The following is a 25885-nucleotide window of genomic DNA, read 5'->3' as shown; positions in this document are numbered from 1 at the left end:
CAACCAAGGGAAGTGGAAAGGAGTAGGACCACGTAGAGACCTTGACGGAGCAGAGACCCAGTAACAGCACAAAGGAAGGACACTGTGCCCACGGTTGCTGTTTCTTCCCTTTCCTCCCAGCTACCTCATTTTGTCTCATAAAAGCCATTACAAACCCTCCATCATTTTATTCCTGCCAGGCATCTAAACCTGGGATGAAAGTAATGAGAAGTTAGATGTCTAAACACCTGCGTTGTGTTTGCCATGCTGTGGGGATGAGGGTTGTACAGGAAGCAACGGAGAACAGGAGCTGACAGAGCTGCAGAATGAATATTAAACAGAACTAGCTGTACAGCAAAACTTCATGCTTGTTACTGAGTTTGACTTCAATGCTGGTGGGGAAAAAAAAAAACAGGCAATGCAAGAGCTCCAGGGAATTAGCATCTTCCCCCAGCAAAAATCCCTCACTTTTTACAGAGCACAGATGAGCTCTGGGCAGAGACAGCGTAGTCTGTGGGTACTTTCTGTATTTGCCGTCTGATATTCTCAACAGTGTCTACAGAAGTTCACTGGATACTTTCTCTAGCAAGAAACTGATACATTAAAAAATGTGATTTTTAAAATAGGAAGATTAGATGGGGAAGAGGCTTAGGGGAAAAGCCAAGCTCCTTGTTTTCCTGCTGCATTGCGGCTGCAGAGTCTAGAATCTCGGTTATGCTTTACTGCTATAAATTAAGAGGCATCAGCTCAAATACACAGAGGCAATAAGAAAAGGAAAAAAAGCGAGAGCTCCTGCAGCTCTGAGTGGCACAGTCTTCCTGGGCTGAGCCTTACAGAAGCTGCATGACAGAATGAAACCCGGGACCAAGCCCTAGCTGAGGAGGGCTGCGGTCACCCCGGGAACAGGAGCAGGATTCAAACCACCTTGGCAAACGGGACAGTAGTCTGCAACCCACCATGGGAAACCCAGCCCAAACCAGCATTAACGTCCTCACTTCACAGGGAAACCAGAACAGTTTTCACAGCGAGAAGTCCCCGGGTAGGCAGAGGGGTGGCAGGGATGGGGCTGGGCGCGGAGCAGATCACGGCCCCGAGGAGCCAGCAGTGCCGTGCCAGCACCAGAAAACACCCGTCCTGTTCTGAAGCTTAATAAAAGCAGCGCTGCACACAAGACCAGGGTGTTGTTATTCAGCTCTGCTTGGTACTGGCGTGGTCCCGAGTACTGCACCAGGGCCTGGGCACTGCAGTCTGAGACAGGCAGGCATGGAAAGAATCCAACTGAACCGGATCAATAGGAAAATCATGACGCGCGGAAAGAAGCAAAAGACTGGGTTTGCTTCTTGAATAAACAGGGAGCTGGAAGGGGGAAGCAGCCCCGTTGTCAGGAGGTAAGAGGCTTTTCTGCAGAGCGGGGATTTGCTTCTCTCCATGGCTACCAAAGGAAGGATGAGGAGCTTAGTTTGCAGCACCGATAGATAATTCAGCTAGGAGTTAGGGGAAACTTGAGTGACAGTAACGAAACACTGGAAGCAGGGATGTCACGGAGCATCCTTCACTGGCGGCTGTGACGAGCAGGTTGAAGCAGCAGCTCTCAGATCACCCGGGTGCTGCCGGCGAGCACGGCTCCCGCAGCCACACGGCCGCGGTTTGGCTGCCAGGCGCGCGGGCTGCCCGCAGCCGCCCGGCCCCGCTGCCACCCGGCAGAGCGCACAGCACACACCGTGCGTGGCAGCGGCACGCTCGGCTGCTCTCAGCTCTCTGAGCTACGTCACAACGTAAAATCCCCTCCGGGAGATCCGAGTCAGGAGCCGGGGGACAGAAGGAAACACGAGGACAATGCACCCAGCAGGAAAAATCGCGTGAATAAATTTGCTACGAATGAAACGCACCCCTCTGGGTTCCAGTCCCAGGCTGTCTACTAGACACCGAGAGCCTGAATCAGCCTACCACTGAGAGTAGGAAGGACAGAAATAATCCGGAAAAGACAGCTCTAGGAAGGCATATGCCGTGTTTAGGAAGCACGTTGCGTGCCAGTTTTCCCTGGGGTTGCAGAGGACGGAGCCCTGCTTCTCCAGCTACCCTGCCAGCCAGACGTTCTGCATCACAAACCTCCAGCAGCTCTCTCGCTGCTGAGCACCACGGATGCTAGCAGAGCACCTCGCTGACGTTGTGGCATGGGATCAGGTAGGATTCCTGCTCTAGATGAATCTCGAAAAGTTTATTTACAAAGCAGTTTCCTCCAGGATAGTTTACGGAGGAATGGGTTAAGGTTACAACATAGGAGAGATCCTGTACTGGGAGCACCAGAGAAATAAACAAAGATGCTCGGAGTCGAGCAGATGCTTGGCTTTAGGGACAAAACCTGAGCAAGTCCCCAGCCAGGATGGTCTAGTGACAAAACCCACGAATGTCTGAGTCTTTCTGCAGGAGGCTGGACAGAACACAACTTGGCGAAGGAAGGGATGGTGGCGAGGGCGGCAGCCCGGGATGGGTGTGAGCCACGCTCGCTGCTCTGGCTCAGGTCCCTACACACAACCACAGGCAAGCCACAAAGTGCTGTGGGAGCAGCCTCGAAACTGGCGTGAGCCAGCCCCAAATCCTGCTGTCACTGCACAACGGGCCGCTCCTCGCCTGCTCCCGCCCACCACTTCCCAGCCGTGGGCACGAGCAGCCGCAAGGCAGGGCAGTCGCCAGCAATAAAGGCGATTCTTTCTTGGCGACAAAAAGCACAGCTGGTGGGAAGTGTTAGAGGTTGCCGAAGGGCTGCCCCCTTCATCAGCATAACCCAGCTGCAAAACTGCACCCTCCTCAGCTTGAACCAGGCCTCAGCAAAAAACAACCCTACCTCCTGGGTACGTTTTTCACCCGGAAGGTTTTTGCATGGGGCCAAGCTTCGCTAGCTCTTTGGTTTCAGTGGCTCAGGACCCAGAGCCACTTGCACCTCGGCACGTTACAAGTGCTGCTGCTGACCTGGGGACGGAGAGCTGGACGCGCACAGGAGGTACCACGGAGGTGACGCGTCCTGATGTTGTGCTCACCCAGACACAAGGAGACAAGCCCGCTCTTTCCATGAACGTGTCCCACACAACTGGCCAAGACGGGTTAACTCCCACCGTCCTGAGGCGGGGCTGGGCCGCTGCTGAAGGCCGCAGGAGCTCCAGACTCCCGTCAGCCTGAAGAACGTGCCCAGCTTCGGTGCCACTGGTTGGGATTCCGCTGGGAGGAGGGAGAGCTGCCGCATGTTCAAGGGCTGCCAGAGAAAGGCAGAGCCAGGAACACAGCCCCGCTTCTCACAGGCACCTGCTGTCCTCGTCGTCCTTCAGACTGCCTTTTGGTCTGATTTGCATGAATTTCAGCCTTTTGGTTGTCGTGTCCGTTATTAGCAAGAGGCACGCTCCTCTTCCAGGCTGCTTCCCTACAGATGCTCCACGGGAACCCTTTGGGCCAGGGAAGGCACCAATCCCTCACAGCCTCGGGGCAGGACGAGCAGGTCTCAGCCCCTCACTTCAGCTACAGGAGGACAGAAGGACAGCGAGCACTGCCCACCTGGCGAGGATCCTGGCTATGGAGTGCCGGGGCTGAAGGGACAGGGTCTCAAACCGCCTCTCCACTCGGGATTTCCCACTGACCGCATCGGGCAGCCCGCACTCAGCACGTCACCGCTGTCAGCCCACGAGCTTCCCCTGTTCTCCCCCTGCTCCAGGAACAACACACAACCAAGTCGCCCCCAGTCTGGGTCTCCAGCATTTAAACCCTTTCTTTTTTCCTCTGTAGCTCCGAGCTGTTTCCTAGAGAGCAGCAGCACCTTGCTGTCGAGTGGGGAGACGTTACAGCGGGAGCGAGAGGCTGACTCTCACGGGTTGCTTTAGCCCAACTGCAGCAGAGGTAACAGAAACCAATTTCAGAAAAGGAACTGAGCAAAACCAACTCCACTTAAGCAGTGACAGACCATTTCCCTGGCTAGTGACAGCATTCAGGAGATTCAGGAAACAGCAACAGGAAAATCTAATTGGCACTGAAAGAACTAATGGTGTTTATAGGAACAGCACAGATGGCAAGAGATGGCGCAAAGGGCAAGCAAATCGCAGACAGGGCAGTGGTGGAGGACAAATTGCATACAGGAGAGAGCTGGTGTTTCACCTCAAAGCAAAGTATTGGCATTCAGTGCAACTCTCCTCCTCCACTCCAGCACCTCTCTGACTGTCTCTCCTCTTTCTAGCAGGAGGAACAAGCCCTCTTCACTCTTCCCCCGGGAGACCAGATCAGGTAGGAGTGCTGATTTCAACAGCACTCACGTTTAGGAGTGCCTCAGAGACAGCAGCAACAGCAAACTGCAAGAGCAGGGCAAGTCTAGACCGCAGAATCCTCTGGGAGCCATTCCTCTTTACCCAGGGACACCTTAATGGCGTTATCCGGCCACAGCTACTCCCCAGATCTCTCCTTGCGATGCCTGAGGAGCAAAGGCTGGGCTGGCTGCAGAGGACACGGCCAGCTCTGGGCAGCCCTGCCCTCGACAGCACGAGGTCTCACACCGGTCGGGGCAGCAGCCGCAGCCTGGGCAGCCCTGGCGGTGCTCTGCAGCTCAGGCAGCAGAGGCAGAGCCAGGAGCGGCAGCAGGAGCGGCAGCACCGCACCCAGCCCCCTGATGTTCTCCAGGAAACACGTGAGAAGAGACAGGCATGAGCATCTTTACAGCTTCACTAAACCCGTCAGTCAACAGCAGTTCCTCAGTAGACTTTTGCCTCCAGCCATTTCCACATACTTGTTGATATCCCAACACACTGTACTTCAGCACTCACTGAATCCTCTCAGCTCCAGCCAACAGGTTACCATGCTCTGCAAGATGGATTCTGCTTCCCTCTCAGCCCTTGCAAATTCTGAGCTTTCAACAACTCCCTTGGAAGAGGATTTCTGTAGTGCCCTTGGGGAGTTCACCCTGTCCCCTCAGTATCTTTTTGGTGACATTTCTTGGGAGGCACATCTGCCAGGAGTGGTGCTTAGACCTACCAGACTTCCTTTGGAAGCAAAGAGAGACACTTCCCAAGATATTTGCGTCAGGAGTAGTGCAGCCAGCAGGAGCAGGGAGGTGCTCGTCCCCCTGGGCTCTGCTCTGGTGAGGCCGCACCTCGAGTGCCGGGTTCAGCTTTGGGCCCCTCGCTACCAGAAGGACATCGAGGCCCTGGAGCGTGTCCAGAGAAGGGCTCCGAAGCTGGGGAAGGGCCTGGGACACAAGTCCTGTGAGGAGCGGCTGAGGGACCTGGGGGGGTTTGGGCTGGAGAAGAGGAGGCTCAGGGCAGGCCTTATTGCTCTCTGCAACTGCCTGAAAGGAAGGGGTGGGGAGCTGGGGGTCGGCCTCTGCTCACAGGTAACCAGGGATAGGACCAGAGGGAACGGCCTCAAGTTGTGCCAGGGGAGGTTCGGGCTGGAAATGAGGAGACATTTCTTCTCAGCAAGAGCGGTCAGGCACAGGGACGGGTTGCCCAGGGAGGTGGTGGGGTCACCGTCCCTGGGGGTGTTCAAGGCAAGGTTGGACGTGGTGCTTGGGGACATGGTTTGGTGGGTGACATTGGTGGTAGGGGGGTGGTTGGACCAGATCAGTCACACAGAATCACAGAATATTAGGGATTGGAAGGGACCTTGCAAGATCATCTAGTCATCTTAATCATCCTCGTGGCTCTGCGCTGGACTCTCTCAAGCAGTTCCCTGTCCTTCTTGGACTGAGGGGCCCAGAACTGGACGCAATATTCCTGATGTGGTCTCTCGACCTACTAACCTCTCTCGACCTACTAACCACAGCCCTGCTGATACAACCAGGATGCCATCGGCCTTCTTGGCCACAAGGGCACAGTTCTGGCTCATGGTCATCCCTCCTGATGATCTTGAAGGTCTTTCCCAACCTTAACAATTCTCTGATTTTCAGTGGTGCCTTATAAGAGGTTCCTCTTATATTTCTTCTGAAAGCAGAAGAAATAGGGCAGGTGCTAGAAAAACAAGACGCAAGAGTTCAAGCCCTACCTCTGGCACAGTTACAAATCTGCTGTGAACTCAGCCTACCTGCCCTGCACATTACTGAAACACAGACATGTTAGAACAGGTCAAGAGGAGGGCCACAAAATTGATGAGGTCTGGAGCACCTCTCCTACGAAGAAAGGCTGAGAGAGCTGGGGACGTTCAGCCTCAAGAAGAGAAAGCTCCTGGGTGACCTCATTGCGGCTTTTCAGTACTTAAAATGGACTTATAAAAAAGATGGAGAACGACTCTTTGCTCAGTCAAATAATTACAGGACTAGGGGGAATGGTTTTAAACTAAAAGAAGGGCAGATTTAGATGAGAGGTTAGGAGGAAATTCTTCACTCAGAGGGTGGTGAGGCACTGGCACAGGTTGCCCAGAGGAGCTGTGGATGCCCCATCCCTGGAGGTGCTCAAGGCCAGGTTGGACGAGGCCCTGAGCAACCTGATCTGGTGGGAGGTGTCCCTGCCCAGGGCAGAGGGGCTGGAAGTGGATGATCCTTGAGGTCCCTTCCAACCCGAGCCATTCTGTGATTCTATGATTATTTCAGACCCTCGCTTGTGTTTACTTTTCGCCCAGATCTGCAAAGTGACACAGATAAACAGATGCCCTACTGAGTTAAGCAGTGTTGCCCCAGCAAATAGAGGATTCTGCTGACATGCCCCGTATTACCAACAACCTGCAGGCGGTTCTGTACGTGGAACTGTGTGCAGTAAGTGCAGGACTCACAAACAAGGCTCAAGTCTCCAGCTGCTACAGTTCACTTTTAATAAAAACAAAAAAAAAAAGTGTTCCCCAGATACCACTGTTCATTCCTCTGACATTCCACATTTTATTGAGTTTGGCTGGATTAACGGGTTAGTTGTACGGTACATGAATTCAATAAATATTTAAGAACTGGGTGATGAAGCCCCATCGCATTAGAGCAGGGGATTAAGTACACAGAGAAGTAAAAACACATTTCTAAAAGTTTGAATAACTAGCTGGGGTGGATAAATGCAACTCTTCAAAAAAGATGGTGTGTGCACTTGGACAGCATAGAATTCTATGACGAGTAAACCAAATGATAAATTAGAGTGGGTTTTTAACACAGAACAGAACACACTGCAGCAGTTCTGCCATTTCCTGGTCAGAGACAAAAAGGAGGACTTAACACAAGAGCAATGCTCCATCCTGTCAGGCTGGATGGAGGAAATAGTCTCCAGGTGGTAAGGCACCCACCGCCATTCTGCACCTTCAAAAATATTTTTGGAAAGGGAAGAGGAAGGCACAAGGAGAGCAAGAAACGGTGGGAGAAGGGCCTGGCAGATGTGAACACACCATCTTTATAAGCCTAACATAAACTGCTCTTTTGCCACGACAGCCTGCAGAGCAGGCGTACAACACAGCTACCCTAGGGCTATTTTCCTGCTGTCTTATCACAGCAAAGGAGACCATAGCAGTCAGGTCCACTTCTTTCTCTGAAGACACAAGTGAGAGCCTTTAGTAAATGAAAACAATTATCTGAAGTCCCAAGGACAGACCTTTAAGGTAAGTGGCATTAGAACTTTCCCCATCTGTTCAGGAAGCGTCCTACCTATAAGGTTCAACGTAAGACCATGCAAGAGCACCTAAGTTTCCTGTAAGCCCAGCTACAAAAGCAATATACAAACTTCTTATGCATTCTATCCATGCACCAACCTGTGCACCAACCCCCAATCCAAGGATGGGGAAGCTACAATACACTACAGTGATCCCCCCTCTTGCCACGGTTCCAGCAAGCCCCTACATCCTGATGTTATACTAGATGCGCCTATCTTAGAAGGAATCACACCAGGTGGAATGGCTTTGCTGGCACTGCAGGGCTGACCTGTTAGGAGCCACACATCATACACTCATCCCGGTTTTCCAGGGAGCACACCATGGCTGCTTTATTCCTTTCCTTCTCTTCCTCTTCCTTGGAGGCCTTCTCCCGCTCCCTGAGCTTCTCTTTGTTCAACGTGAACTGGATGGGGTTAGCAGCTGGCTTTGTCCTTAGGTAGTACATGCCCGTCTTCAGACCCTGCAGAGCAAAAGCAGGAATGTAAGACCTGGAATGGGCTGGCATGCAACACAGCCGAACTCTGAACTGCTGGAACTGACCTTCCTTGGGCCACACCGCTGTACTTGCCTCACAGGGATGTCTGGTAGCCACAGTTAATGGGAGCAATGCCACAGGCATCCGCGGCTTTATTGCTCAAGAGAGATATTCCAGTAGTAATACTGGATTCTTGGAAGGAGATGGCTGTTTACCCTTCTAAGAATCAGCAAGACCAACTTCTCATGAAAGAACTTATCAAACCCTATTCGCTATCTGTTCTGAACAAGCCCCCCACCCTGCCCCTCTCAGATACCTGTTTCCACCCATAGAAATGCATGCTGGTCAGTTTGCCATAGTTGGGTTCTGCGATGTGGATGTTGAGAGACTGGCTCTGATCAATGAAAGCTCCTCGGTCTGCTGCCATCTTGAGGATAGTTTTCTGGGAGATCTCCCACACTGTCTTATAGAGTTGCTTCAAGTCATCAGGAATCTCAGATATATTCTAAAAGAAACGGGAAGAGTTTTCCAATGTAGTGTAACCAGCGACTGCCCAAACGTTCACATTATACAAAGTCTTCAAGAATTGCTGATTTCATCAGACTAGAACTAAGGCTTCTTGCACCTGAACTCCATCACTGAACCCAAATATCCTGCATCTGAAAGCACCCAAGCATAAAGAAACATTACTTGCTCTAACAGGATGGTTTATTCTGGGGAATTTGAGGAGGGGAAAAAGTTTCCAAATAGGACATTAATGTTTTGTCCTAAATAGTTGTGAGGTGTTACAAAAAGCAATCCAGCAGCTAGTACCCTCCACACTTCATGACAAGTAGGATGCACTTTTTTTTTTAGTATGCATGACTCCAAGCACAACAGTCACAGCAACATTTCAAACGCCAGAGCATAAATGATTCATCCCACACAAACTCTTCTACACACACCTTCCAGACCTGGATGTCATATACTTGGCTCCTGTCTTAAGCCAACTCCCTGCTACATAATTACCCCCTTACAATCTCTACCACAAATGGGAATCCAAACATCTGCAGAATCTGCGTGAAGTAAAGCAGCCCAACTCTGTACTTGTTCTAGTAATAATAAGTAGCATATTTCCCTTGGAATTTCCTATTACATGGGCAGGCTCCAGCAGGAACAAATTACCACTGAGATGAGACACATTCCCTCGTATTTCTAATAGAAATGCTCCGAACTGTAGCTTTTCTTCCCCAGGTTAGCTGAGTCACTCACATACAGCAGACCTCAAAACCACTGTGTGGAAATGAGCCCCCAGCCAGCCAGCACTGCTCAGACAGGCGGGAATCCCAGTGCCATTCTCCTAGCTTCACATGCATACCTGGATAGAGCCATTGTGGGCGATGATTTGGTTTTTCATCTCCTCATTCCACAGGCCCCTCTCTGTGAGATCTTTCAACAAGTGCGGATTCACAACCTGTAAAGAGCAAAGGCCAAAGAATAGAAGCACTGTATATTCTGAGAAGGTGCACGCCCTGCCTTACAGCGCAGATACACCTCCTAAAGGAGGGAAATCCACACCAACACGCACGGTCTTAAATAGTTAAACAAGACCTTGTTCAGTACTGCCGAACTTTCATTTTTCAGTTAGCATTGAGGTGTGCATGCAAATAGCCAAACTAGGCCTGAAGTTAAAATAACAGGTAACAAATGTGAGAAGCTGCTGGCCCCTGCTGACAACAGAAGGCTGTCTGCAATGCTTGGCTGACCCCAGGCTGGAGCTAAACTAGTAAGGCAGTAATGGGAGAAGCTACCGGACGTAACAGATGTGAAAGGAGAGCGTATGGAACTCCCCTGCGTGAGGAACAGCAAAAGATATGAAAATGAGAGGTCTTGGCTTACCAGGGCTACTGACAACAACCTGAATTACTAAATAAGGGTGTAAAAAATCAGCAAGACTGGGGTCAGAAGGGCAAAGAACAAAACATGTGCAGGCTGTTTATTTGAGAGGAAAACAACAACGAACTTTTGCTTGCTGGAACTGTTTGGGGGTACTTGTCTAGCAGCCCTGCACCTGACCCACAGAGCCGAGCAGGATAATAAACCTGCTGTTCTGACCACACGGGCCTGATTTGATCCTGCTCTCAGGAGGAAATGGAGTGCTTTGATGAGGGGACTCCCCAGGGGGACAGACCGGACCTCCCAAACAGTTACGTGTTGCCTCTGTCCCACCTTGAGCTCTTTGTTAACTCCAGCCTCCAGAACTCAAATTCTTACATACTCTTTCACACGACAGATACCTCTGCATCTGTACAGCTTTCACATAGCCTCTTCACAAATCTGTTCAGTGCTTTACATACAGCTCTTTCCTCAGAACTGCGCAAAACAGCACTGTGGTCTCAGTTACTCTTCCCAGAGCATGCATTTATCTTCATTAATTTCACTGATCATTAGCAAATATTCCTGCAGGCAACGTCAAGGTCTTACAGAGTGCTGTGTTTTTTGTTTGTTTGTTGTTTTACAGAGAAGAGTAGCACTTCTTTAAAATTTTGCATATTCCCTGGCAGTAAAAACAGTACAGACATGCTGGTTAGATGTTTTCCTCAACAATTCTGGCCTTCAACATAAACATCCAACTGAATGAAGTAATCAAGCGCGCAGCGTCCATCTTGTCGTTCTAAACAGTGAAAGTTATCAAAAGTAAGACTATAAAAAAGCTCTTTTCCACACCTGCTTCAAGTGCTTACCTGAAACTCTCCTGAAAGGACTCTGCGCGTGTAGATGTTACTGGTGTAGGGCTCAATGGATTCGTTATTGCCCAAGATCTGAGCAGTAGAAGCAGTTGGCATGGGAGAAATGAGAAGGCTGTTTCTGACACCATACCTAGCAATCATAGTCAAGAGTTGGAAAGTTTCAACCAAGTGAGACAACACAGAGAAGACCTGAGAATAATAGTTTATAGACTGTCTGCACAGAGCTAAGAGAGCCAAAGAAGGAACTCTCAGCTCACACATACAGAAATCTTACTTCCTGAGATAACCTGAAAAATCTCTCACTAGCTGAAGTAAAAAAACAGAAGTTCCACTAAGCTTTCAATGTGGGTCAATAAAGAAGCTTAACTCAAGTCTTTGCTATTTTCATCTTTAACCAGGCTTTTCCAAATTATTTAGTCATGGGAAAGGGGGCATAGAAAAAAATCTGTCAGGCACACAACTCTGCAGTGCTCAGGCAAAAACAAAACAAGCAGCCCATAAAAAGCCTCCCCATACGCAAGACGGCAGACAGATTTACTACATTTGAAAACTAAACCCATGCAAACTGAATAAATTCATTACAGTGACTTCACACTTCAACAGTTGCTGTCTTCAGGACATTCAAGGCTCAGCTGCTTTGCCCTGTCAGCTGAGGAAACAGCTTCCAAGCCTGGCTGACTCTGTCTCACCACTACATTTGTTTAACTGGAACACAAACCATTTGGCTGATGCATCCAAGATGAAACAAGAGCTCAGCTAAAACAGAGTCTATGGGATGGACTCACTTGGCATGTAAGAATAAAAAACAAAGAAAACCATCTACAAAAGAGATCTGAAGAAAGATCTACTGAGGGGGAAAAAAATAAAAGAAAACAGGGCCATTTTTGTGTGTGACGTCTTTTGTTTTCAAATCAGTCATAACATAACAAATGCAATTTACATTTAATACAAACTGTGCAGGAATACTCACTTAGCAATCTTCTCCTTTAAAGCCTTCCAGTCCCAAAGATCAGACGGGGTGACATTCCACATGTCATACTGAAGAATCTGAAGAAAACAAGAGTGTTACAAATTAGATAGGGTGCTCTTTTCTCCAGATTTTATAAATCATATTACAAATAGACCTGTTATTCCTGTTAACTATCCACTACAGTTGAGCCTCAGCCAAGCTCCTGTACCATAATCTTATAAACACCCAATGTTTTAATCATGCTAAAGGGGCCAGCCAGTACAAGCTGAATCTTCCTTTTATTGTTCTCTGCACCTCAGTTTAGATTATGTATTTCTTAATGCACTTAAAAAGTCAAATGATGGAAGAAACTCTAGCATCCTTTGCACTGCTGCAATATTATCAGCATATGATATTATTAATATGATATTATTACCATAACATGTTTCAGTCATACTCCTCCTGTATCAAAGACCAGGCACAACCACATTACTTGCTTTTCATAGATCTGTCCCTGACACAAGACAGTTCCTGGTACTTACTCCTTTGCTGACAGGAGAACCCTCGTATGTTTCATATGGTCCTTGCTCCTCGGCAAGTTCACAGCTGGCTTCCAAAGCACCATAATAAATGGTCTCAAAAATCTGCTGGTTCAAGCGCTGGGCCTCCGGACTTTCAAAGGGGTATCTCATCAAAATGAAGGCATCTGCCAAACCCTGCACACCAATGCCAATGGGACGATGGCGTCTGTTGGAGCGTTCAGCCTGCACAGCATTCAAGCAACAAGAATAATTATTTCAGCAGTGCTACATAGAATTATAGAATAAGCTGAACTGGAAAGGACCTCTGGAAGGAAATAAGACTGTCTACCTCTGACTTAATTTTTATTCTGCTGCAACATCTCAGCTTCCAGTTCTGTTCAATTTCCCACTGTTTGCTATTTTGTAGGGCACAAATTTGAGGACCAACATTAAGTGTGTTTGAAGTGATCACTAATTCTAATTGCTCAACTTGACACACAAAGGGAAGCAGGGTTTAGAACTGAACACTAAACACTTCTTGAAAAACAAGGCCACGAAGACATTTGAACTCGAGCATTCTAGTTGTACATGCTTGAAAAAACTAATCCTCATTAGGTTTGGCCTCAAACTTTGAGTATTTGGTTATTTCCTCCTCTGCTGCTTGCCTTGTGGTGTTGTTGCAATGCAAACAACTTTGCTCCCATTCCCCTTCAACAATTCCAACACTTTCTCCAATTTCTTTCCAGAAAAATGCGTGTACACTCTACAAAAAATGCACAAAGCCAACAATTCAAGATTGAGTTACACCTTTTTGGTATCTTTCCACGATCATTCTCTCTGTTCTGCTTTCCACTCTGTGTCTAGTGCTGTTCTGTGCTTTGTGGAAATCCACTCACGTGAAAAGAAATCCAACTGCCGAACCATCTCAAGGGGAGGATTTTTCTTCAACTGCTTCGCTAAGGAACCACTCCAGGTTGAAGCTTAAGAAGCCACTAACAACAGGTCACATCTGCAAACGGTTAGTTAACAAAACTCCCAACTATTAGCCTAAACAGGTTTACAAAACCCCTCACTGAATCCTTCTGCCCAAGACTGAACTGGGATTGCTAGAGAACAACAGGCACTTTGTCACCAGACTCGTGGCACGCCTTCAGCCACAGAGCAGCGCAGCACAGCACTCACCTCTGGCACAGGGTAGTAGTTGATATCAATGATTTTGTTCAGGTTTCGGACAATAACTTTAGTGACTTCAGCTAGCTTCTTGAAATCATATGTGTGCTCTGAAGTGACATACATATTCAGGGCTATAGAGGCCAAATTACAAACTGCAACCTGTGGAAAAAAAAAACAGTGAAAACGGTCATGCCAGCCAACACCCCATGCAAAATACACACACTCTCAATCCCAGAGCATGCTCTCTATCCAAACTACACAGGAACAAAGAACCAAACAAGCTAAAAGGATGGAAAAATACACTCTTCATTTCTATGCTTTTTTTACAAGCTGAAAAAAGGATAACAACCACTGAAAAAGGTATAGTAGATATCAATATCACCATAAAAATTCAGTTCTCTGGCCTGGTCAGTCCTGTTGCATGTAAGCTTCCCTTCCAGAAACTAGGCCTTACCACTTCTTGTATTATCAGAATCAGCAACTGATTTCCATTAGATCCAGGATATATTAGGGCATTATTTTCATTATTTTTTTAACACTCACATTATTTCCAGACCCAGGAGAACTGAAACAAGTTGGCTAAGGTTTCTTGTGCAGCGCAGACAGGCAAGATGGCTCCGTCTCCTCTAGAATACTCAGGATTTTATGAGTATGTCAAGGAGCGTAACCACTACTGTCTCAGGCAGTAGAAATTGATTCTTTCAGTTTTAACAGTCTCAAGAGCTTTTTTGCACTCAAAATGTGCCATGCTGTATTAGCACTAACTCATTTCCATGTTCTTTCTTCACTTTTGTTACCAATGCTGCAATCCAAACATAGTACATCTGTAGAGCACCTAAATGACACAGGGAACTCAAGGGAGAATTATGACTGAACTGCAAGTCTGGAGGTTAGAGAGGTATGGTTTCACTAAACCTTTAGCATAAAAGATGCTTATATCAGCTTCCTAGAAGCCAAAGAGCTCACTTCTCTATCAAGGTGCCAGAGTTTTGCTTTGATGGGTATCTTCTTTTATACCAAATCCTCCACAGGAGTTGAAAAGGAAGGGAAACCGCCACACACAGACTTAGTGGAAGTGCTGTAAGCACTCAAGTCAAAAAATCCTCATAATTTTCTTAGCTACTTGTTCCCTTCCCCAGCTAAAAGTCAGACATACCCTAAAAAGCTACGCAGGCACAGTCACACCTTTCCTAAATACTGCAAGTTCCTTGTCTCCACTCACCTCATCTTTGCTGGTATACTCCACTATTTCTGTACACAGATTGCTGCATTTGATGGTCCCCAAGTTCTGCTGATTGCTCTTCCGGTTGCAAGAGTCCTTGTACAGCATGTAAGGTGTGCCAGTCTCTGTCTGGGATTCGATGATGGCGTACCAGAGCTGCTGGGCCTTCACCACTCTGCGGACACGGCCTTGCTTCTCGTAACTGCAACAGGGCACATGTTGCTTATCAACTCCCAGACTCTCCAGAAACAGCACTGGAATCAATCATTCTTAACACCAGGTTCCCAGGAGGGCAAGACCCCATTCACTTCTGAACCGTGTGAATTCTGAATTAGCAGGACAGCATTAACAGCAAGGTACCGGGACTATTCATGTGTAAAGGAAATAGAAAGCTTTCACTACAGCACCCTACACAACTAGCTCAAAACAAAGCCACCAACTGCTTTAAGCAGGAATCATTTCAGAATTTTCCTCTAAAATAATCTTTCATACGTAGTTCTATATTAAGATGCAGTTTGAAGCAAACGGTAAGCAGACATCCCGGTCTTTGTCCATTCATCAACCTGATAATTCAACTCAGTGATCACTTAGAAGCCAACACCACAAACCTGTGCCTTGGCTCCCGTATACCCCACAAGGGCAGTTCCATAAATGGATGTCTGCCACTTTTCTTACCTCTCATATAGTTTCTCAAATTCCTCTCCCCACACCTCATCTAGGCCAGGACACTCATTTGGACACATTAAGGACCAGTCCTGTAAGAAAGAAGAAAAAAAAAATACTCAGAGAAAATCTGCTAATTAACAGCATTCATCAGCAGATCCTGTTGTAAACAGAAACACAAAAACCTCACAGTTCCCATCCTGAAAAAGTAGGAACCAACTCTTCCAGCAGACATGGGGAAGGTGTTTGAGTAGTATGATTTATTTAAAATTCAATTATATGAATATTTATGATCAAACCGCTTTTTAAATTCTGAAAAGACTAATTATTAAGATATAACCCGTTTTCAAGCACTCACACAAAGATCAATTTACTGAGAAGACTTTGATGCTTTCAGGGTACTCCAGACTAAGAATTTAGCATAATAGTATATCAGTCATGGGCTGCAAGATTAAACTGTGAAGCAAAGCATCATAGAAGGCAAGTTCCTCTGCTGCTAGGAAGCCCGCTCCACAACGCTTGTGAACTCCACGCTTCTCCATTAACAGACCTCTCCCGCACCAATCAAGTTTCTTACCTGGTTGGTTTCAACTCTCTTCATGAAGAGATCAGGAATCCAGAGGGCAAAGAAAAGGTCTCTGGCACGCTGCTCTTCTTTCCCAGTGTTCTTCTTTAAGTCAAGAAACTCAAAGATGTCCAGATGCCAAGGCTCCAGGTAGATGGCAAAAGCTCCAGGTCTCTGATACATAAAATATAGTCAGGATCAGAACAAAGGGCCCTCAAAAATATCTCCCACACTGCTGCTGACTGAACACAATACCCTAAACTAACTAGAACTTAGTTTTATAGTCTTGTTAAGGTAATTTCAATATCCTTTTTCGTATTACTCTTGCTCTCACTGGAACTAGGTCATGCTGCTAGCTCCAGATTCTTAATAAAAATGATCCCACACTAAAAATACCTTCTGTGTCAATAGGAGCTTGACAAGTCTTAGATTTACGCATTAAGTCATGCCTCCACTGACCTCTGGACTATTTGAATATAAAGGATACAGAACAAAAATCTTTCTACAGTCTTACACCTTAATTCAATACAGGGCATACAAAGAGTGACTGATAACCACTGCAAGAGGCTGAACTAACGTGTACGTATCATACAGCAGATAGATACCATACAGCAGAAGTATACCTACGCAATAAAATGCATAGTGAATGGAGAACACCAAACTAGAAACAAGGGAAAAAAATCTTTTTGTAATTTCACGTCACCTACCACCACGTTGATGTTACTGGTTCAATCTTTCACAGATGTGGTCTCCTTCTGACCTGGGTCAACCCCTTCACCCCAATTTAATGCTAAGCCAATACCTTGTTACCGCCTTGATCCACGTAGCGAGCAGTGTTGTTGTAGACCCTCAGCATTGGAACAAGTCCATTAGAATTTCCATTTGTCTGCACAGGCACAGGAAAATTGTTGTTACTGAAAAACGACTGCCTGAAGAGCTGGGCCTACATTTCTGTATGGCTCTGTGTCTTTCAGCAGTCAGACAAACTCATCCTGAAAGCTAGCACCTGACCACCTCGATCAGTGCTTTGGTAGCACCACCATCCTCCCTCACACTCCTCTTTTTTTGAAGTAAAAAATGCACCATCTGAACTTAATTCCTCGACATAATACAATCTAAAGGCTTGCAGAGGTTACATACATGGTGACAAAAAGGAATAAATAAACACATGCATCCACAGATCATCTTAAGCAATTAAACTTACAAAAAGGAAAAGAGCCAATGCATTAGCCTGTAGGCATATCCCTAGGCTGCTGATATAAGTTGGAACTGTCTGATCAAACACTGGAATGAGATCCGATCCACTTTTTGGAAGGACTTGTATTAGGAAACCAAGGAAAACCAACCTTCTCGTTTCAGGGCATACTCAAAGGAAGGACTACAGAGCTGGACTAACTGCTGTGTTAAACTGACAGCAGCGCTGGTAGAAGCGGTGCTGATCTGGCAACTGAAGTACAGACATTTCCTGAACCCAGAAGGTTATTCTCTGCCGGGTACACCGCCTGCACACTCACCCCAGCAATATAGCTGCCCGTGGCTCGGATACAGCTCACAGCAAGGCCAATCCCACCAGCAGACTTTGAGATCAGTGCACACTGTTTGAGAGTGTCATAGATTCCCTCAATGCTGTCATCCTTCATGCACAGCAGGAAGCAACTAGTGAAAACAAACAGCTTTAGCATAAAAAGAATTAAAAAAAAATTAAAAAACACTAAGTATTTTACAAGGGCTGCAGAAAAACAATGGCAAACACTGTATATTTAACATGCTATGCCAAGCAAAAAATGAGGCAAAACCATAGACTGCATAGTGGAATAAAGGATAGTTTTAGAAAACATCACAAACAATAGTTGTATTACTGACACCTCTGTTATCAAAGCAAACCGTTTTTAAAATCAGATCTACTTCACAACAGTTATGCTTGCTACCTTTAGCATATTGAAAAAAAACAATTACCAGGAGTCATTTTTTATCTACAAAAGACTGTATGTCAGCAGCTCTGAAATAGAAGACAGCCACTTCCATTAGCTTGAGAAGCTTACTGACACATCTGTTTTCTCCCCAAAGACTACACTAGATACCAAGTTTAATTTGACAACAGCTTCTCAAAACTTCATAGAACAATCACAGAAACACAGCTACTAGATTTAGAAGATGTGACAGCACTTCATTTGGACAGATCCAATCACCAAAACCTCATCTTCCTCCAGTTATGCATTAAGCATGCTTGAAAGCCACAGGTACCTGGAAAGCTGAGGCCGGTTGGTGCCCGCGTTGAATAACGTGGGTGAGGCATGGGTAAACCACCTTTCAGACAGAAGATTGTAAGTTTCGATTGCGGCATCAATGTCATTTTTGTGGATTCCCACCGACACCCTCATCAACATATGTTGAGGACGCTCGGCAACTAGACACAAAAAAGCAAAAGGAAGAAAATAATGTCAATGTGATGTTTACAATTAGTGCAGACAGAAGTAGAGGTGGTGGTAATAAGATACAATGTGCAATGGGCCACTTGAGAGACAAAGTTTCCATAGAATCGCAGAATAGTTCAGGTTGGAAGGAACCTCGGGAAGCCTCTAGCACAATCTTCTGCTCAAAGAAGAGTCAGCTAAGAGGATTGGACCAGTTTGCTCAGGACTTTATCCAGTCAGGTCTTGAAAAACTCTAGGACTGGGACTGGATAACCCCTCTCAACAACCTGATCCAGTGCTCAGCTGTACTCACGAGGAAAAAGAACAGTGTTAAGGGTTAAAACACAATCCAATATGCAATCCAGCATCCAATTACTCTCTATATGGCATTATAATTAACCTCTCACTCTTCTGTGTCCTAGGATTTTCAGGCTAAAGGCCTGCAATAACTGGCAGTAGCACAGTAGCTCTAAGTTAAATTTATTAGAAAGTGCCTAGCATTATGGAACAGGCTGTCAGACAAAAAAAATCCTTCATCTTCTACGCTCCAGGTAAGAGGCAGCTTTCAAAGCACTAGGGTCTCTGTAAGACAGGTGAAGCACCTGTGCCCAGGTCACAGACATTATCTGGAACACCCAGGTAAACTTGCCACAGTGCTGCTCTTAGTGATCAGCTGTTGTTCATGTAAGCACACCAATGCCACCACATAGACACTAGACTCTCAGCTAAGAGGAGATGCTGCACGTTTACAGAGAACACCTACTACGAACATGTCACTTGACTGCTATCTTTTTTAAGCCAGTACTCAATGGTTTTGCTGGACTGCTCTGCGAGGTAGCCTTTCTACCTCCTCAACCCTTGCTCTGAGCCATGGCCTTGATTTTTAAATAATACTTTAAATTGACAGAGACGGTTCTTACCTTTTGAGTTGATTTTCAGCAAGTAGGAGCGTTCTAAAGTCTTTAAAAAGAGAGAGTGCATTTTAGCAGTCATTCAAATTTCAATTTAAAAAATCCTGTTAATACAGAAAGCTCCAACCTCACCCATCTTCATGCTCCTTAACCCAGGTTTCAACAGAGGCAGCAACCCTGCACTCAACTCCTCATCTTGTTAACGACAAAGGACATTAAGTGACTAATAACCAAAACCAGAAGTCCACTATAAGATTCCAACGCTATGCTTTGGATTATGGAGTGGATTATGTAGCATGGAGCAGTAAGGTTCAACACCGCCTTTCAATCTGCAGTGAACTGAGGCTAGACGGCAAGGAAGGGCTTGTTCTGCACGATGCCACCTCTCAGTATTATTAATTATATTATGATAATGCTTTCTAGACAACCTGTATCACAATCTGCTGTGCTGGGTGATGAACGCACCAAATGGCACATATGGTAAGCCCCTACAGTTTGAGCAGATGCCTTTTAAGCTTGTGCCTGAAGAATTACAGCAGTAATTACATGAGGGAATGTCAGGCATTGCATATCTATATGCATATAGAAGCACACACACGCCCCTTTTCAAGGTCCCTTCTCTCCGTCCCTGCCTATGCTGCTTCACCAGCTGCTACACGCCTGAGTTGTTTCCTCATTGCAGCCTGCTTCCCCCACACCTCAAAGTACCAAATCACGTGCTAGTGGAAGAATCTCCTGGACATAATTCTACACAAAGATCACCAGTTCTTCTAGAGATTCATCAAGGCCAAAGAACTATCAGGTACCCAGTGCTATGGAGAAGCCAAATACTCTCCAGCTAACCCTACAGAAAGCCCACCGCATCGTACCCTAAAACAACTGGGCAAAGAACAGCACGTTATGAGGGGAGCAGGAGGAGCAGATGGTGGGGGCATAGTAGACTGGACCGGTTGTGGGGGAGATGTTCCAGCAGCATGGAAGAAGACAAACACGTGGGCTGACACACTGAGAACAACTGTTACACAAAACAATGGCGAAAAACAAAAATCCCTTTTTTGGGTTATTAAGAATTAGATTATTTCCTTGAGGAATGGCATGAGCTGGGAAGTTTCCAACAACATTCAGCACTATCTGCTGCAAAAAACTTGGACCTAACAGTTAAAATATTATAGCAGCCAAGGGAACAGAGCACAGCCAAGAAGAAAGTACATGATTCATGAAGTTAGGCAACAGCTTTGTGCAGGTGCTTTGTTTTCACCAACCCACTAACGCCCAAGCTACTTCCAGTGCCCTTCGTGTTCAAATCTAATGATCTTGCAAGGATTCCCATCCCTCCCAACAGACCCAGCTCCAGAACACCTAAGACTGTTTTTTTTGATGTTATCATGAATAATGTCTTTTACCTTAAAACCAAAATAGTTGTAGGAGAAGTCTCTGTCATAGATAATAGCAGAATTCAGGCGCTGAGAGGAAATAAAGAGAAAAATTTACATTTACATTCCGATTTTGGGGCTTCACATTCAGATATAATGCTGATATTGGTATTTCTGGCCTCAAAAATGTAGTGAAACAGATTATTCAGACAGATCGTCGTGAATAAAACAGGGAAGAACACTGAGGTTGAAACAACAAATGCAGTGTTAAGAATTTTCTTCCAAGTACAGTGCACAATTGTTGGCAACATTTTACTGAAGTCTTAACTAGACACTGAGAAACACAAGATATAATCAAAATGAGAATTGAACTTCCCCATAAGAACGCAAGCCTGGAACAACATGAAATCAGATACCAAACCTCTTCTCTCCCTTCTGTGCGTACAAAACAGATTGCTACATTGAAAAGTCCTTTTCCCCAAACGAATTAATTGGGCTGTTCGTGACTATGAAGACATTTAAGAAAATGTCCTTACATGAAGGAAATTCCTACACCTTCTTTTAAACTCTCCAGAAGAGAGCAGTTATCAGCTGTACCCATTTCTGTATTGGCTTCTTGTCCTAAAACAAATGGCTTACTTAAGAAAAAAAAATTCATCTTAACTAGTTCACTGAATTTTCAAAACTGGAAAAATGTTACATACATCTTTGTTGGCCAGAACTATATCTAGCGTTTCTTTAGAGATCATTGGTGAGTGCTTCCCATTGTGAGGGTTTACGTAGTTGTAAAGGTCATCCATCACATCTACAACAGAAACAGGTTTAAAAAGAAGTACATCCACAGAGCTATATATATATATATACGTATCATTTGTTTTCAAAGATTTAACAGGAGGACTACCCATCCACAAAAATAATCCCTTCCAGCTCTACAGAGATACAACTTTTCTTCTACGTGCTCAATGATATTACTAATCTGCTAACCTTAAAAACACACTTGCCTTATGACGTTTTTTATAGAATTTGTAATATGCAATAAATGAGAAAGAGTGGGTACATCCTAATTTCAGTTACATTTTTAATCAATCTATTTATAGCGAAATAAATCATCAATCTATTTAAGTGAAATCTATTTTTTGCAGAAGAGGCAATTTCACTTTCCTAGTGACACATAAAACTCATGTTTTCCATCTCCATGGCATTTTTAGTTAGCCTGGGTACTTAGTACCTTCTGCTTAAGAAAGATTTCCATATTTATATCCTCTACAACTCCTACTCCCTTTCTGACTAATTGCTATCTAAATGCCCCCAAACAGACTTACCACTGAATACTTTCTTAGTTTCTTTGTGCAGATTGGACACTGCAATCCTTGCTGCCAGGATAGCGTAATCAGGGTGTTTGGTGGTCAGGGTTGCAGCCGTTTCAGCAGCCAGTGTGTCCAGTTCCACTGTCGTGACACCACTGTACAGCCCTTGAATCACTTTCATGGTGATCTGGGCCTAAAAAGGAAAATCGTGCAGATCAGCTATCTGCTGTTAAAAAAAATCCTGGTATTTCAGCCATTTAGGGTATAAGACATGCTCCACTATAAGCATTGTTTAATTAAAAAAAAAATAAAATAAAACACTAAGTTCTTTCAGTGAAGTACTGACACCTAAAATTTTAAAACAAGTGATACTGGGCAGGAGGGAGGTCAGGGAAAGAGCAAAGAAAGAAGGAACCATTAATCTAGAATCGTTAAAAAGTTTTTTCTCTGCAGATACTTTCTTAAGGGCTAGAAAAAAGTGGCAGCAAAACTCAGGAAAAAAAAGAGTTTAAAAGATTACTTGCTTGGAAGTTTTAAAACTACAAATAAAGCTTGACTTTAAAATGCCTGATGAGACATATAAGTGCTATATTTAAAATAACTTTGCAGCAAGAAGAAAAAAAAATCAACCCTGGAAGGGACACACTGCCTTTTGCTTCATGACTTAACCTAATCCTCATCTAACAGTCATTTCCTGGGAAAAGACTTCTGTATCTGCCATCTCAAAAGCAGTTTCTGCTTTTCTATCAAGTATTAATGCTGATCACTACAAGAAAGATCATATTCTGCACTGCAAAAACAAGGTGCTAACTGCTACACACATTTGAAACACCAACAGCCTCACAAAACCAGGACTTGTAATTTTCAAACTTTATTCTCTGAAAGGAAGCACTTCACATTAACGATTTTCATTACTGGCTTGTAAAGCACCTGGAACAAGAAGATCCGCATCCAAAAGGAGAAACACAGTTCTGGGAAGAAAGATCTTACACACTACTGCCAAATAAATAATGCAGTGCTTCATGTAAAATAAGTTTCACTACTAAGACTGAGGTATTTGAAGTCAGGGGGCCTAAGAATCTTGCTTGTGTCCTCATCATCAACTTAAGTCGTTGAGATCAAGGCAGCGTACTTTGTGCACTATACTTTTTGGTACAGAATGAATGTCACATATTTCACAGTCGCAATTTAAGACACGAAAACTGATCAGTGCATCTCAGAGAAGAGCCCAGGCTGGCAACTCCTAATGAACAGACTAGTTCTGCACATCTGCATAAAAATCTGACAGACATCCACGGATCCGTGAGGGAGTCATCCTCTGCACAGGCTGCGAAAAGAGACGCTTGCATAGGTGCAATCAACATGCATCCAAAATCCTATGGAGCTCAAAAAAAAATAAATAGGGATATTAGAATGACATGGGAGTTCTGACAGAAAGGGTGCCTTGTTTTAAGAGGATCAAGATCTACTTTCTATATAGTATTGCTCAAGCTTTACAGATTGAAACTGTGAGCAATCTACCCTAACATGAGTTGGAGCAACAAACACTTTTTAAGCACAAGAAGCTCAATCACTTCAACATTGTTTGAGGTGTCTACCCAAAGCAGCTTACAGTAGGTAAAGCAGAGACTTTCCCCCACTGCAGTCTCAGATTTTGTATCCACAAAGCAAAAGACGCAGAACACAAACGATTAGAAGAAACGTGTTTTGAATACATTTGCCAATGGTTCCTGCCCAGGCTGCCACATTTGGTTTTTGCCAAGGTGAATAACCAGGCAACATCTGCTCACAGAGATCACCACCAGGGGCAGGACAAAGGACAGACTCACGGGATCAACAAAGTCAGCGTTCAGCCCATAGCAGAGCTTCTGGATGCGCGACGTGATCTTGTCAAACATGACGCGCTCCTGGCGCCCATCTGTTGGAGAAGAGGTAACAAAGACATCAGTTCCCGTTGCGATGAGAAAACTGGTTAAGCACAAAGCACCTCACAGAAGGAGCCAACCCTCCTGCGGTGACTTCGAGGCAGGAATCACTGCTGACAACCCGCCCAGGCTCCCTGTTAAGGCCCAAAGGGAAGGGTGGCGAGCCCTCCACCTTCCTGCTGCCCATGGTCAATGCTGGGCACTGGGTCCCCCGCTCTGAGCAGGGGCAGAAGGGAAGGCAGGGCGCTCGCACCTCCCCATGGACACGAGGACACCCTACAGGGCCAAGACACCCCCACCCCGCCGGCACCAACCTCTGCAGAAACCATGACCCCGATCCTCAGGGCCGCCCCACAAAGATGGGGCGCTGAGCGAGGGGGCGCTGAGCGAGGGGGGCGCTGAGCGAGGGGGGCGCTGAGCGAGGGGGGCGCTGGGCGAGGGGGGCGCTGGGCGAGGGGGGCGCTGAGCGAGGGGGGCGCTGGGCGAGGGGGGCGCTGGGCGAGGGGGGCGCTGGGCGAGGGGGGCGCTGGGCGAGGGGGGGCCCCAGCCCCAGGCTCTGGGGACCGAGCCCTCCCCAAGGGTCCCCGCGAGCTCCCCCCGTGCCCCCGTCCCAGGAGGCGCAGCCAGCCCCCAGCCAGGGGGGGCTTCACAACAACGCACCCCACACGCCCGGGGGCTCGGCGCTCCCCCAGGAGGAGAAGAAGCCGGGGGCCGGGGGCCGTCCCCAGGGAAGGGGGCGCAGCCCTCACGCCCGGGCCCCCCCCGGCCTCGGGGCGCTGACACCGCGGGGCCGGGGGCTCCGGGCCGGGCCCCCCGATGCCGCCGCCGGGCCGGGGCTGCCCGCAGCCGCCCCGAGCTCCCGGCCCTCACGCGGGGGAGCCCCCCCGAGGCGCGGGGACCCCCCCCGGCCCCCGCCGCCCTCACCGCGCTTGACGACGTGCATGGCGGCTCCAACGGCTGCGGGGCCGCGATCGCTCTGCGCGCCTCCCGCTCCCGCCAACCGCGCTGGCCCCGCCGCGCCGCCGTAGCGCCCCGCCCCCTCCGCCCGAAGCCGCGCCGCCATCTTGACTCCGGGCACCGCGGCTCTCCGCGTCCCCCTCTCCCCCCCGCCGCGGGCTCGGGGCCGCCTCCCGCCCCGCGCGGCTCCCTCCCCGCCTCGCCCCCTCCCCGCGCCCGCCTTCCCCGCCCGGCCCGGGCAGCGCCACCCGCCCGGCGAGGGCCGCCCGCTCGCCCGCTTCCAAGATGGCGGCGGCAGCCCGGGCGGGAAAGGGGCCGCGCGAGGGCGCGACGTACGGGGCCCGCGAAGGGCCGAAACGGCCTCGTTTCGCGATTCGCGTTACAGCAGTGGCAGCGATAATGATAAGAAACAGTATTTAGTATTTAATAGAATTTAGTATTTAATAGTATCTAATATTTCGTGCGGCTCTCCAGAGGAGAGGGGGGCCCGCAGCCCCGCTCCTCCGGCAGGTTCCTGGCGTGGCGCCCGCCCAGCCCTGCGCTGAGGGGGCTCTCCCCGTCCCTGGGACACACAGCCCTGGGGGACCCCGAGGGCCAGGGCGCAGGGACACCGTGCCACCCTCACAGAGTCACAGAATGGCCGAGGTTGGCAGGGACCTCTGGAGATCATCCAGTCCGATCCCCCTGCCACGCAGGGTCACCCGGAGCACATTGCGCAGGACAGCGGCCAGGCGGGTTTTGGATATCTCCAGAGAAGGAGCCTCCACAGCCTCTCTGGTCAGCCTGCTCCAGTGCTCTGTCACCCTCCCAGTAAAGAAGTGCCCCCTCATATTGAGCCAGAACCTCCTGTGCGTCAGTTTGTGCCCACTGCCTCTTGTCCTGTCACTGGGCACAACTGAAAGGAGACTGGCTCCATCCTCTCGACACCCTCCCCTCAGATATTTATACACATTGATGAGGTCTGCCCTCAGTCTTCTCTTCTCCAGGCTAAACAGGCCCAGTTCTTTCAGCCTGTCCTCATACAACAAGTAAAGGTGCCACAGCCGGCAGCACAGCAAAGGGCACGTCGTGGCAGGAAGGCCCTCTGGGATCTCAAAAAGCCTGTGGCTGCCCATAAAACACCGGGAGTGAC

General features: G+C 47.4%; 1 protein-coding gene across 1 annotated transcript; it reads right to left on the bottom strand.

Annotated features, from left to right (window-relative positions):
* Window positions 1–6731: 6731 nt before the first annotated feature.
* On the bottom strand, window positions 6732–24837 carry RRM1 (ribonucleotide reductase catalytic subunit M1). Its single transcript, XM_080564012.1, has 19 exons — window positions 24721–24837; window positions 23701–23789; window positions 21887–22064; window positions 21269–21369; window positions 20595–20654; window positions 19201–19240; window positions 18111–18273; window positions 17381–17522; window positions 16669–16752; window positions 15879–16040; window positions 15314–15393; window positions 14639–14840; window positions 13426–13575; window positions 12265–12486; window positions 11744–11820; window positions 10768–10903; window positions 9402–9497; window positions 8361–8549; window positions 6732–8029 (listed from the first exon to the last, which is right to left on the bottom strand). Exons 1-19 carry the CDS (start codon window positions 24737–24739, stop codon window positions 7841–7843), a joined length of 2379 nt encoding a protein of 792 aa, XP_080420138.1. The 5' UTR covers window positions 24740–24837; the 3' UTR covers window positions 6732–7840.
* Window positions 24838–25885: the final 1048 nt, after the last annotated feature.

Source organism: Anser brachyrhynchus (assembly GCF_964034855.1).
Source record: "Anser brachyrhynchus genome assembly, chromosome: 1".
Classification (NCBI taxonomy): Eukaryota; Metazoa; Chordata; class Aves; order Anseriformes; family Anatidae; genus Anser; species Anser brachyrhynchus.
Note: the sequence above shows the minus strand (reverse complement) of the source record. Positions and strands in the feature narration are given on the sequence as shown.